Raw genomic sequence first — 13,400 nt, 5'->3', positions numbered from 1 at the left:
GTGTGGGCAGGGTGCTGAGGGGCTTCTTGGTGTAGGAATTAGCCATCACCTGTGCTTAGATTTCCACGTGACCATGAGGCCAAAATGTGGGGGTTATCTTAATGGGGTTGTGAGTTTGCGGAGGGTATGGGGGTCTGTCCGTTCTCTCCTGCAGAACTGGGTCAATCTGCCCTCTGCCCTCCCCTATTATTGGTCTCCAGGGGCTCCCTTTCTTGGAGGCTCTCAAAGGTCTAGTCTGAGAAGCCAGAGATTTTCGCAGTGCAGCGAATTCTGAAAGGCAGAGGAAAAGTCTTTTGGTTTTTAGAATTTCGGATTCACGCATCTGGCTGTGTAACTTGGGGCAATCATGTCAGCCCTCTGAGACCCAGTTGCCCTGGTGTTAAATGACTCTTTCTGCACCAGCCCATTTTGGAGGGATATGATTCCAGAGGGAGACAGGAGGTAGTAGCAATTCACCAGGCGAGACCAGCCGGGGCCGCACACAGGTTAGCCCGGGAGCACGCGGGGAGGGGCGCGGGGAGGCTCCCGGCACCTGGGAGTGGGCGGGGGCGGGGGCGGGGGCGGGGGCGGGGGCGGGGGCGGACGCGGGAAGGGGCGGGCCCTCGCTGGGCGGGGCGGAGCGCTAGGCGGCGCCCGGGGCTCCGCGGGGACGCCGGCGGCTGTGGCGGGGAGGGCAGGTAGGCCCCTGCGTTCGGCGGGGCGCTGGAGTCGTTCGGCCGGGCGCCGCGCTGCCAGCGGACGCCTACAGCTGGCGGAACGCAGGCAGCGCCGAGGGCAGCCGGGCGGGCGCCGGGGCTGGCGGCGGCGCGGGTCGAAGGCGGGACAGGAAGGCCGGGGCCGCGCCGCCGCTTCTCCCGGCGCAGGGAGCGGGCTCGGGCCGCGGTCCCCCCTGGGGGTGCCCCCCACCCCAGGCCGCTTCAGAGGACGCGTGTCGGGGCGCTGTCGTCTCACCCATGTCATAGCCCCTCCCCCAGCCCGGGCTCCCCGGCCTCCGGCCCCATTATCCCGCGGCCCACCCCTCGCGCCGGCCCGCGGCCCCGGCCAGTCCCTCTCCTCACCCCTCCGCCTCCCTGGGCGGCGAGTGCCTCGGCGCCCCAGCAGAAGACACTCGTCAGCGCGTTCTCACCCTGTCATCTCCTCTCTCCGCCTAGCTCGCCCCCGGCCGAGGGACCCCGGCCCCCTGCAGCCCATTGTCCGCGGGCCCAGCCCCGCGCTGACCGCCGGCTTGGCCCTGCCTACCCCCGCCCCGCACCTCGGCGCGTCTCCCTCGGCAACGCGCGGCGCCCCGGGATGCAGCCCGCAGGCCGGGCGGCCGTCAGGGAGGCGGCAGGCCGTGACGTGCTGGCCGCCGACCTGCGCTGCAGCTTCTTCGCCTCGGCCCTGCGGAGCTACAAGCGCGACTCCGTCCTGCGGCCCTTCCCCGCGTCCTATGCCCGCCACGACTGCAAGGACTTCGAGGCTCTGGTGAGTGTCCCCTCACCGCCACCGCGTCCGGGCCGCGTTGTGTGTGGAACCCATGTTCGTGAAGGTGCCAGCCCCGCACTTCACACTCCCAGCCTGGTCTTGGGGAAGGTTTGTTTCCAGGAGCTCAGAACACTCCCGACACCCTAGATATTGACACTCCCAAGTGACTGCCCGAGATGAAGTGAGGAATTCAACAGTTGCGTAGGCCTCCACAGCATTTCCTAGCGAATCAGCTGATTCTGCTAAATAGGAAGTATCTATCCCTTTGCAAATAATGAGACATCATAAGTCATCAGAGTCACCCGGGCCTCATCTTCAGATGAAGATGATGTGACCAGTGCTTTTATAAATTGTAACATATGTCCAGTACACATGTGAGCTGTTATTTCTCTGATGACTCAAGAAGCACTTAATTTCTTGCAGGGTTCACCTCAGGGTCAGCCTTCCACATATTAGTTATCTTTGTAATCCAAATGTTTGGAATTACCTAGAAAAATCGAACTTGCCAAATTTGCTTCTGTGAGAAATACAAAATCAGAAGTCTATAGGCTTTAAAGACATTGAATTTGTACTCAGAGATTTTCTCTCAGAAAAAACTCCAGGCCTACCCCAGTTTTATTGGTGAGTTCTGCCAATCACTGAGGCACTAAGTAATTGCAGTCTTGCACAAATTCTTCCAGAGTAGAAAAATAGGGTAGTGTAATCTTGATACTAAATCTAATAAGAATGATACAAGAAAATTATAGGCCAGTGTCACTGAAGAGTATAAATATAGAGATCATCTATTAGGATCCTAAAATTAGCAATATATAAAAAGAATAATTACTTACTAACAGGTTGGGTTTATACCAGAATTGTGAAATTAGTTCAACGTTAGAAAATCTGTTCATATTACGAACGATTTTAACAGAATGTTGGTCATGATTAGAATCAACAGATGTTTAAAATTATCTCTGTTGAGGTAGTCAGTATTGGGTGACCCTTTTTGCTTTCACTCCCAGATGGTCAAGGGACAACGACCCAGCTTCCTGGCCCCGGCCTGGTCCATTGCAGCTTAGGCTAGGGATGTGTTGAGGGGGCTTCAGGTCTTGGCCACAGTGCATAGGGGTTTCAGGGTACAGGGAATGGGAGGTTGGAGAAAGAGGCAAGCAGACTGACTTCCCCCACGGTTTGTTCTGCAAATTCAAATATTTAATTCTGTGCATTTATGCTATCAGAGCATTGGGGAATGACCCTTTCTTCAGTCTGTCAGTGGATATATACTGAGTTTCTGCTGTGGGCCAGGCGCTAAGGATATAAAATTAAAAGAATTAAGGAGAGGTTAACAGTCTTATCAGCTCTCCTATGGGGTAAGCCCTATATACAACATGGAAGCCCAGAGCAGGACTCTCTCCCTTGGCAGTGGGCTGGAATCAGAGAGCACTTACCAGGGGCAGTTACACCACCATGCTGAGTCCCCAGGGACATGGAGGATTTGGAGTTGCTGAGAGGATGAAAGGGGTATTCCAGGAGGAGTAGCAGGCTGGGCAGAATACCAGGATCTCACCAAGAAGGACAAGTCTGTGCTTCCGTGTGACTTTTGTGGGGAACAGGAAAAGATGAGGCCAACAAGAGCAAGCAGGGCTGGGCATGATCTGCCCAGATGTGTAGATTTTATCCTTGGTCTGGGCGGGCAGTAGTGACATCCAGGATGTATAAGACCCTTGTGGTGGCAGGGTGACAGAGGGATCTGTTCAGGAGTAGAGAGAGAAAAAACTGGGGGTCAGAGGGACCAAACTCACCAGAGGTGATGCCCCACAATATGCTTTATTAATTTTTCCCAAGAAACATCCAGATGGACTAGAATGCTCAGCATGTTCTCTATCTGCTAGAACAGAATCAGGTTACTTTGATGGATATGGGATAAATGCCAAGGGATCTTTGGAGTTGTTCACACATTGATTTGTTCATGCTTTTTAAAAAGTTCATTTTAATTATACAAGTAATGTTATATTCTTGAGAATATAACTTCTAAGAACTTATTCTAAGAATAAGTTATATTCTTGTTATAAAAAATCCAAGTGATAAAGTGTAAGTGCCCCTGATGGAGCTCACCCTGTCCCACGTCCCTCTCCATAGAAATTAGTGCACTCAGTTTGAGGCATACGCTTCCTCCCATACGGTAATCCCTTAGGAGAGCATTGACAATTTGGGTAGCCCCAAATACCACCTCCTCTGTAGGAATAGACTGTCCTGCACATGGGGCTCATTTTGGGGCCATTTTTAAACAGTGCACTCTCTCAGGGGCCACTGAAAAAACATAGATTTTTACTATCCCAACCTGTTACCTTTCCTCATTAGGCCCCAGAGTTAGGGATATTAGCCCGGGGCATGCAGATTCTTGGTTTTCTTTTAGGCATGGATTTCAGAAGCTCTTTCTGAGGAGAAACCTCTCAGCAGGCAGGGCCTGGCACGACCTCTGGGGGCATGTGCATGTTCTTAGATAAACACACTTTAGGTTTCATTTTGCCACGTTACATGAGTTAAAGAAAAGGTGCAGAGAACTTGACATCTGGACCTGTGTCTCTCTGACTCAAAGGTTAACCTTTAAAGGGAGTCAGATCTGGACTTGGCCTTCTGGATCATTTTGTGGTTACTTGGAGAAGGAAGGTTTGTAGCTTTTAAAAGTCTCCCATTTTCCATCCCTGATCAGGGAAAATCCTATGTGCCTCAGAACAACTGAGCTTCTGTGTCACAGCTATTGGAAAAACTTCTCCCATTTTAATTTGTTTGGCTAAAAGCACTTGGAAGTAATGTGCAACAGTGTATCATTTTCAGCCATTTAAAATTAATTTTCTCTACACTGTGAGGTGTCCTAACACCTGTAACACACATGTTGGCAGTTTCCAAAAATTAGAGCTCTGGCTTAAATTACTTTGCTGAGGGTTGTTTTCCTGAGACTGCTCCCTGCTGAGCCACACTCTGAGGCTTAGCATGGCTCTGGACTGTTCTTTCATGGGCTTCCCTGATGGCTCAGATGGTAAAGAATCTGCCTGCAGTATAGGAGACCTGGGTTTGATTATTTCATAGCCCCCCAAATTCCAAATCATCTCTCAAGTGCCTTGTTTTGAGAACATTTCTATCAGTGTTCAGCTTTTCAATTTTGTATTAGTTCTTTGTATTCCCAGTGCCTGGCCTGGGAGGTGCTTATCAGATGTTTGAGGAATCACACTGGGTATGTGCTGATTGCCCAGGCTGAGGGTTTTTGATTCTGTTTCTTGGGAAAAGAGTTGACTAAGCTCTTTTCAGGTCAGAGAATCTGTAGCATTCTTGGAATGTCCAATAGCCTTGAACATCAGCTCCCTCAAACGTCAGGTTGTACAGTTCACATTCCTGAATCACTGACACAGAATCTTGTCGCTGATGTCACAGCCGTAAAGTTTTTTGTTTTGTTTTTCCCTCTAGAAAACACCATGCCCTGGTTCTCCATTAGCCTGCAGACCCTTGCTGGGGGTGGGAGGTGGGCGGGGATGGCACTTTTGTATTAATTTCAGTCGCTTACCACCCAAAGTGTGGTTGAGGGCCTGCAGAATCAGCATCACCTGGGAGCTTGTTAGAAATGCAGCTTGTTGGGCCCCACCCCAGACCTACCCAATCAAAATCTGCATTTTAAAGAGATCCATGGGTGTTTCTGGGTGTTTGTAGGCTTCCCTTGTGGCTCAGCTGGTAAAGAATCTCTGCCTGCAATGTGAGAGACCTGGGTTCGATCCCTGGGTTGGGAAGATTCCCTGGAGAAGGGAAAGGCTACCCACTCCAGTACTCTGGCCTGGAGAATTCCATGGACTGTATAGTCCATGTGGTCACAAACAGACACGACTGAGCAACTTTCACTGGGTGTTTGTGTGCCTAGTAAAGCCTGAGAAGCACTGCAGCTAGTCTACACTATTCCCATCTCCTGTTTGGGGGCCCGAACTTCCCAATGACTGTTGGTTCAGGTCTGGCTTATAATGTCTAGACAAACTGACTCCTCAATGGCTGGATTAAAATGTGAATAAGATTCTTCCCTGACCCCAGGGCATGCCTGCCCTCTCCAGGACACCCCCTCTCTGTCCATGCAAACTCTCCTTCATCCTTTAAGATACAGCTGGAACCTCTTTTTCTGTGCCTCCACTTCCTAGCAGTTAGGAGGCCTTCGTCTGGGTTCCTACACAATTTAAACAAATTTGCTGTTATAAATAATGCTGTGGTGGGAATTTCTTGGGAGTCCAGTGGTTAGGACTCCACGCTTTTTTTGCCAAGGGCATGGGTTTGATCCCTGGTCAGCAAACTAAGGTCGTTCTATTACATTAATCATTGCTTATATCTCTCGTTATTTTCTTGAAGTAAATTCCAAAAGGTGAAATTGCTGGCTCGCCAGCTAACAGACCTTTCTAAGGAAGGCTTTTGTTGCTTATTTCCAGATTAGAAATTGAATATTAACATTTACTGGGAAGATCATTCTTTATAAGGGCCTCAATCTTGGCTTGAATTGGTATTACCTGGGAAGCTTCAGATACTACTGACATCTGGGTCTCAATGTGTAGATATTCGGATTTAATTGGTTTGAGATGGAACCTTGGCATTGTGTTTTTTGTTTATTTGCAGAGAATATTTAGTTTAAAATGTTTTCTAGTAACTGATTTGATCATTTCATGGGCACTCATGTGCTGAGTAGTGGAGGAAGTGGTGACAAACAGATTCAGTGTGGTCAATAAGTGTCCGTTAGGTACATGCTTGGTATCTCAATGTAAACTTCTCAATCTCTCAGATTATTTTTTTATTTCTGTTTTTGGGAGGACTGTAATGCATTTAATCTTCCTAGTAACTCAGTGATGTAGATTCTGTTATCATCTCTGTCACCATCAGCTCATCAGTATATGAGATGGTGGCAGACAACTCTCCAGCTTCCAAGTGATGCTGGTGTGGGGTCAGGGTAGAGAACCCCTTTTAAAGGGTCCCTGTGATGACTCTTTTTATGAAGAGGACTCTTATAGACTCTCACCCCTAATCTGTTTTAGTCAATCTGGATTTTCATACCTTCAATTCAGTTCAGTTTAGTCACTCAGTCGTGTCTGACTCTTTGTGACCCCATGGACTGCAGCATGCCAGCGTTCCCTGTCTATTATCAACTCCCGAAGCTTGCTCAGACTCTTGTCCATCCAGTCGGTGATGCCATCCAACCATCTCATCCTCTGTTTTCCCCTTCTCCTCTTGCTTTCAGTCTTTTCCAGCATCAGGGTCTTTTCTCAAGAGTCAGTTCTTTGCATCAAGTGCCCAAAGTACTGGAGTTGCAGCTTCAGCATCAGCCTTTCAATGAATATTCAGGACTGATTTCTTTCAGGATTGACTGGTTGGATATCCTTGCAGTCCAAGAGACTCACAAGAGTCTTCTCCAACACCACAGTTCAAAAACATCAATTCTTCAGCACTCAGCTTTCTTTTTGGTCTAACTCTCACACCCATAAATGACTACTGGAAAAACCATAGGTTTGACTAGATGGACCTTTGTTGGCAAAGTAATGTCTCTGCTTTTTAATATGCTGTCTAGGTTGGTCATAGCTTTTCTTCCAATGAGCAAGCGTCTTTTAATTTCATGGCTGCAGTCACCATCTGCAGTGATTTTGGAGCCCAAGAAAATAGTCTGTCACAATTTCCATTGTTTCCCCATCTATTGCCATGAAGTGATGGGACCGGATGCCATGATCTTAGTTTTCTGAATGTTGAATTTTAAGCCAGCTTTTTCACTCTCCTTTTTCACTCTCATCAAGAGGCTCTTTAGTTCTTCTTCACTTTCTGCCATAAGGGTGGTGTCATCTGTGTATCTGAGGTTATTGGCATTTCTCCTGACAATCTTTTTTTTTTTTATTTTTTATTAGTTGGAGGCTAATTACTTCACAGCATTTCAGTGGGTTTTGTCATACATTGATATGAATCAGCCATAGATTTACACGTATTCCCCATCCCGATCTCCCCTCCCACCTCCCTCTCCACCCGATTCCTCTGGGTCTTCCCAGTGCACCAGGCCCGAGCACTTGTCTCATGCATCCCACCTGGGCTGGTGATCTGTTTCACCATAGATAGTATACATGCTGTTCTTTTGAAACATCCCACCCTCACCTTCTCCCACAGAGTTCAAAAGTCTGTTCTGTATTTCTGTGTCTCTTTTTCTGTTTTGCATATAGGGTTATCGTTACCATCTTTCTAAATTCCATATATATGTGTTAGTATGCTGTAATGTTCTTTATCTTTCTGGCTTACTTCACTCTGTATAATGGGCTCCAGTTTCATCCATCTCATTAGAACTGATTCAAATGAATTCTTTTTAATGGCTGAGTAATATTCCATGGTGTATATGTACCACAGCTTCCTTATCCATTCATCTGCTGATGGGCATCTAGGTTGCTTCCATGTCCTGGCTATTATAAACAGTGCTGCGATGAACATTGGGGTGCACGTGTCTCTTTCAGATCTGGTTTCCTCAGTGTGTATGCCCAGAAGTGGGATTGCTGGGTCATATGGCAGTTCTATTTCCAGTTTTTTAAGAAATCTCCACACTGTTCTCCATAGTGGCTGTACTAGTTTGCATTCCCACCAACAGTGTAAGAGGGTTCCCTTTTCTCCACACCCTCTCCAGCATTTATTGCTTGTAGACTTTTGGATAGCAGCCATCCTGACTGGCGTGTAATGGTACCTCATGGTGGTTTTGATTTGCATTTCTCTAATAATGAGTGATGTTGAGCATCTTTTCATGTGTTTGTTAGCCTCCTGACAATCTTGATTCCAGCTTGTGCTTCATCCAGCCCAGCATTTCGCATGATGTACTCTACATATAAGTTAAATAAGCAGGGTGACAATGTACAGCCTTGATGTACTCCTTTCCCAACTGGAGAAGGGAATGGCAAACCCCTTCAGTGTTCCTGCCTTGAGAATCCCATGAACAGTATGAAAAGGCAAAAAGATAGGACACTGAAAGATGAACTCCCCAGGTCAGTAGGTGCCCAATATGCTACTGGAGATCAGTGGAGAAATAGCTCCAGAAAGAATGAAGAGATGGAGCTAAAACAAAAACAGCGCCCAGTTGTGGATGTGACTGGTGATGGAAGTGAAGTCCGATGCTGAAAAGAACAATATCGCATAGGAACCTGGAATGTTAGGTCCATGAATCAAGGTAAATTGGAAGTGGTCAAATAGGAGATGGCAAGAGTGAACATTGACATTTTAGGAATCAGTGAACTAAAATGGACTGGAATGGGCAAATTTAACTCAGATGGCTATTATATCTACTACTGTGGGCAAGAATCCCTTAGAAGAAATGGAGTAGCCCTCATAGTCAGCTAGAGAGTCTGAAATGCAGTACTTGGGTGCAATCTCAGAAACAACAGAATGATCTCTGTTCATTTCCAAGGCAAACCATTCAATATCACAGTAATCCAAGTCTGTGACCAAACCAGTAATGCTGAAGAAGCTGAAGTTGAATGATTCTATGAAGAATGATAAGACCTTCTAGAACTCACCCCCCAAAAAGATGTCCTTTTTATTATAGGAGACTCTAATGCAGAAGTAGGTAGTCAAGAGATACCTGGAGTAACAGGCAAATTTGGCCTTGGAGAACAAAATGAAGCAGGGCAAAGGCTAACAGTTTTGCCAAGAGAACAAACTGGTCATAGCAAACATCCTCTTCCAACAATACAAGAGAAGACTCTCTACACATGGACATCACCAGATGGTCAATACCGAAATCAGGTTGATTATATTCTTTGCAGTTAAAGGTGGAGAAGCACTATACAGTCAGCAAAAACAAGACCGGGAGCTGACTGTGGCTCAGATCGTGAACTCCTTATTGCAAAATTCAAATTTAAATTGAAGAAAGTAGGGAAAACCACTAGACCATTCAGGTATGACCTAAATCAAATCCCTTATGATTATACAGTGGAAGTGACAAATAGATTCAGGGATTAGATCTGATAGAGTCTCTGCCTGGAGAGCTATGGACGGAGGTTTGTGACATTGTACAGGAGGCAGTGATCCAGACCATCCCCAAGAAAAAGAAATGCAGAAAGGCAAAATGGTTGTCTGAGGAGGCCTTACAAATAGCTGAGAAAAGAAGAGAAGCTAAAGGCAAAGGAGAAAAGGAAAGATATACCCATTTGAATGCAGAGTTCCAAAGAATAACAAGGAGAGATAAGAAAGCCTTCCTTAGTGATCAGTACAAAGAAATAGAGGAAAACAATAGAATGGGAAAGACTAGAGATATCTTCAAGAAAATTAGAGATACCAAGGTACCATTTCATGCAAAGATGGACACAACAAAGGATAGAAATGGTATGGACCTAACAGAAGCAGAAGATAGTAAGAAGAGGTGTGGCAAGAATACTCAGAAGAACTGTACAAAAAAGATTTTCATGACCCAGATAACCACGAAGGTGTGATCACTCACCTAGAACCAGACATCCTGGAATGTGAAGTTAAGTGGGCCTTAGGAAGCATCACTACAAACAAAGCTAGTGGAGGAGATGGAATTCCAGTTGAGCTATTTCAAATCCTAAAAGATGATGCTGTGAAAGTGCTGCACTCAATATGTGAGCAAATTTGGAAAACTCAGCAGTGGCCACAGGACTGGAAAAGGTCAGTCTTCATTCTAATCCCAAAGAAAGGCAATGCCAAAGAATGCTCAAACTACCGCACAATTCCACTCATCTCACACACTAGCAAAGTAATGCTCGAAATTCTTCAAGCCTGGCTCCAACAGTACGTGAACTGTGAACCTCCAGATGTTCAAGCTGAATTTAGAAAAAGCAGTGAAACTGGAGATCAAATTGCCAACATCTGTAGGATCATTGAAAAAGCAAGAGAGTTCCAGAAAGACTTCTGCCTTATTGACTACGCCAAAGCCTTTGACTGTATGGATCACAACGAACTGTGGAAATTTCTTCAAGAGATGGGAATACCAATCACCTTACCTGCCTCCTGAGAAATCTGTTTGCAGGTCAAGAAGCAGCAGTTAGACCTGGACATGGAACAACAGACTGGTTCCAAACAGGAAAAGGAGAACATCAAGGCTGTACGTTGTCACCCTGCTTATTTAACTTACATGCAGAGTACATCATGTGAAATGCCAGACTGGATGAAGCACAAGCTGGAATCAAGATTGCCAGGAGAAATATCAGTAACCTCAGATACGCAGATGACACCACCCTTATTTTAAAAAGTGAAGAGGAACTGAAGAGCCTCTTGATGAAAGTGAAAGAGGACAGTGAAAAAGTTGAGTTAAAGCTCAACATTCAGAAAACTAAGATCATGGCATCTGGTCCCATCGCTTCATGGCAAATAGATGGCAAAACAGTGGAAGCCATGATAGACTTTATTTTCTTGGGCTCCAAAATCACTGCAGATGGTGACTGCAGCCATAAAATTAAAAGATGCTTCTTGGAAGAAAAGCTATGACCAATCTAGACAGCATATTAAAAAGCAGAGACATTACTGGGTCAACAAAGGGCCATCTAGTCAAAGCTATGGTTTTTCCAGTAGTCATGTATGGATGTGAGAGTTGAACCATAAAGAAAGCTGAGCGCTGAAGAATTGATGCTTTTAAACTGTGGTGTTGGAGAAGACTCTTGTGAGTCTCTTGGACTGCAAGGAGATTGAACCAGTCAACCCTAAATGAAATCAGTCCTGAATATTCATTGGAAGGACTGATGCTGAAGCTGCAACTCCAATACTTTGGCCACCTGATGCGAAGAATTGCCTCACTGGAAAAGACCCTGATGCTGGGAATGATCGAAGGCAGGAGGAGAAGGGGACGACAGAGGATGAGATGGTTGGATGGCATCAGTTACTCGATGGACTTGAGTTTGAGCAAGTTCCCGGAGTTGGTGATGCACAGGGAAGCGTGGTGTGCTGTAGTCCATTGGGGTCGCAGAGTTGGAGATGACTGAGCAACTGAACTGAACTTTCCCGATTTGGAAACAGTCTGTTGTTCCATGCCCAGTTCTAACTGTTGCTTCTTGACCTGCATACAGATTTCTCATGAGGCAGATAAGGTGGTCTGTTATTCCCGTGTCTTTAAGAATTTTGCATAGTTTGTTGTGATCCACACAGTCAAGGCTTTGGCATAGTCAGTAAAGCATAAGTGGATGATTTTCTGGAACTGTCTTTTTTTTTTTTCTCTTTCTTTTTCTATGATCCAGTGGATGTTGGCAATTTGATCTCTGGTTCCTCTGCCTTTTCTAAATCCAGCTTGAACATCTGGAGGTTTTTATACCTTAGGTTTGTGCAAAGCAAGGTGAACCTGTGTGCAACTGTGCTGTCTTCTCTTTCCTGCCTTCATCCTAGTGGGCCACCTCATTTTTCTGGGTGTCACTCTGTTGTCAGGTCCCTGAGGCTGGTGACCTTGGCTGTACCTTTGGTTCATTTCCTTCTAGCACCTCCACCCACAGCTAATAATCATGGCCTCAGGCATCTTCCTAGACAAGGTTTTTTGTTCTCAGATGTTCTTTCCTGCTGCTAGCCCTTCTAGGACAATATTGCTTAACATCTAAGCCCGAGTATCCCCACTTTTCATGGTGAGAATAATCACCTGTGGTAACTTGTGTAAACACAGTGTCTTGGGCCACGTCCCCAGGAGAGTTTGATCTGGGGTGTTGCCAAGTGTCCGTTGAGCTGTCCTGTTCCCCTCCCGACTCCCTCCCTCCCTCCCCCGCCCCAGCCCTGCCGGCTGCTAAGCAAGGAGACTGAGTTGTCTCATAAGGTCACTGGTCCCCTCTCTTCTGCTTGTCCCCTGCTGGTTCCTTGCTCTTGAAGTCACCCAGGCCACCTCTTCCTTTCTCAAACCACTTAGCATTGTCTGACGTTCAGGACTTGCCCAGGCTCCTTCAGCCACTTCTCCAACTGAACCCTTCCTTCTTCCTTAGAGCAGAGGCTGCAGAAAGGTGGCCTGTGGCCTGACAGGTTTTGTTTCTCATCTGGTCTTTTACAAGCAAGAAAAAAGTCTGAGGCTCCACAGTCTGGGTAGAGGTGGCCCTTAGGCAGAGAGCATCTGGAGGTTGGTGGCTGGGCCCTTTGGCAGGCCTTCAGTGCAACACAGTTCTCACTACTCTTTCCTAGACAACCTCTTTCTCTTTTTCATCACTTCCCTGGCCTTGGGGCATTTGAGTCCTGGACCACCTTTTGGGAGAGGCATTGTTCCCTTCTGTCTCTTTGCTATGCTCTTTCCCACTGGGAATTCTGTTCCTCTCAAAATTCTACCCCCTCACCCAAGTTTCCACTCCTATCCTGCCTTCCCTCTGCCTTCCCCTCAGCCCCCATAAATGCCTGCCCTCCTCCTGAACACTTTCCCCTCAATCCAGTTGTTGATAAATGCCTTCTACTGTCACCAACTGTGGTTCCTTACTCTTGTCTAGATGGAGAGTTTGTCTTCTTGACAACCCCACCCCACCCCACCCCACCCCATCCCCCCTACCACACATGACACATCTTTCTTCTTAAGCCCTTTGACAGGGCTTAGGCATAGACAGGAGCTAGCTGTCTTGGCTGTGTTATTCAGGAAACATACCTAGAGCTTCCCAAGCAGCCTCTTAAAGTTCTCCTATAATTGCTCTTTTGGGCTAAAATAGTCAGTCCACTACTAAATTTCTCATTGATTTGGTAGGAAAGCATCATGGAGCATGGACTTGCATCAGGCCATCTGGCTTCATGTCTCTGCCCTGCCACTGAATAGCTCTGTGACCCTAGGCAAGGTACTTGAAGTCTCCAAGCCTGTTTCCTCACTTTTATGTATGTTTGTATGTATATACATATATATCTTTTAAAATTAAAAAATTTCTTTTGTTGAGGTATTCTTGATTTACAGTATTAAGTTTCGGGTGTGTAACACAGTGATTCACAGTTTTTAAAGATTATACTCCCTTTATAGTTAATAT

The 13,400-nt window shown here is 46.5% G+C and overlaps 1 protein-coding gene across 8 annotated transcripts in view; it reads left to right on the top strand.

Moving 5' to 3' along the window:
• Nucleotides 1-600: 600 nt before the first annotated feature.
• PARP16 (poly(ADP-ribose) polymerase family member 16) overlaps nt 601-13,400 on the top strand; it is a 36,923-nt gene continuing 24,123 nt past the window's right edge. For all 8 annotated transcript variants that reach the window (XR_006269879.1, XR_006269878.1, XM_043470808.1 and 5 more), the window contains exons 1-2: nt 601-677; nt 1,152-1,464. Coding sequence is in view for 6 of the 8 variants with exons in the window: in XM_043470808.1 (XP_043326743.1) it covers nt 1,291-1,464 (174 nt within the window). In the remaining 2 variants the exon portion in view is untranslated. The remainder of the gene's footprint in view (nt 678-1,151; nt 1,465-13,400) is intronic.

The sequence above is a fragment of the Cervus canadensis genome, chromosome 6, assembly GCF_019320065.1.
Source record: "Cervus canadensis isolate Bull #8, Minnesota chromosome 6, ASM1932006v1, whole genome shotgun sequence".
NCBI lineage: Eukaryota > Metazoa > Chordata > Mammalia > Artiodactyla > Cervidae > Cervus > Cervus canadensis.
The sequence above is the reverse complement of the archived record's forward strand: the minus strand, read 5'-3'. Positions and strand labels throughout refer to the sequence as shown.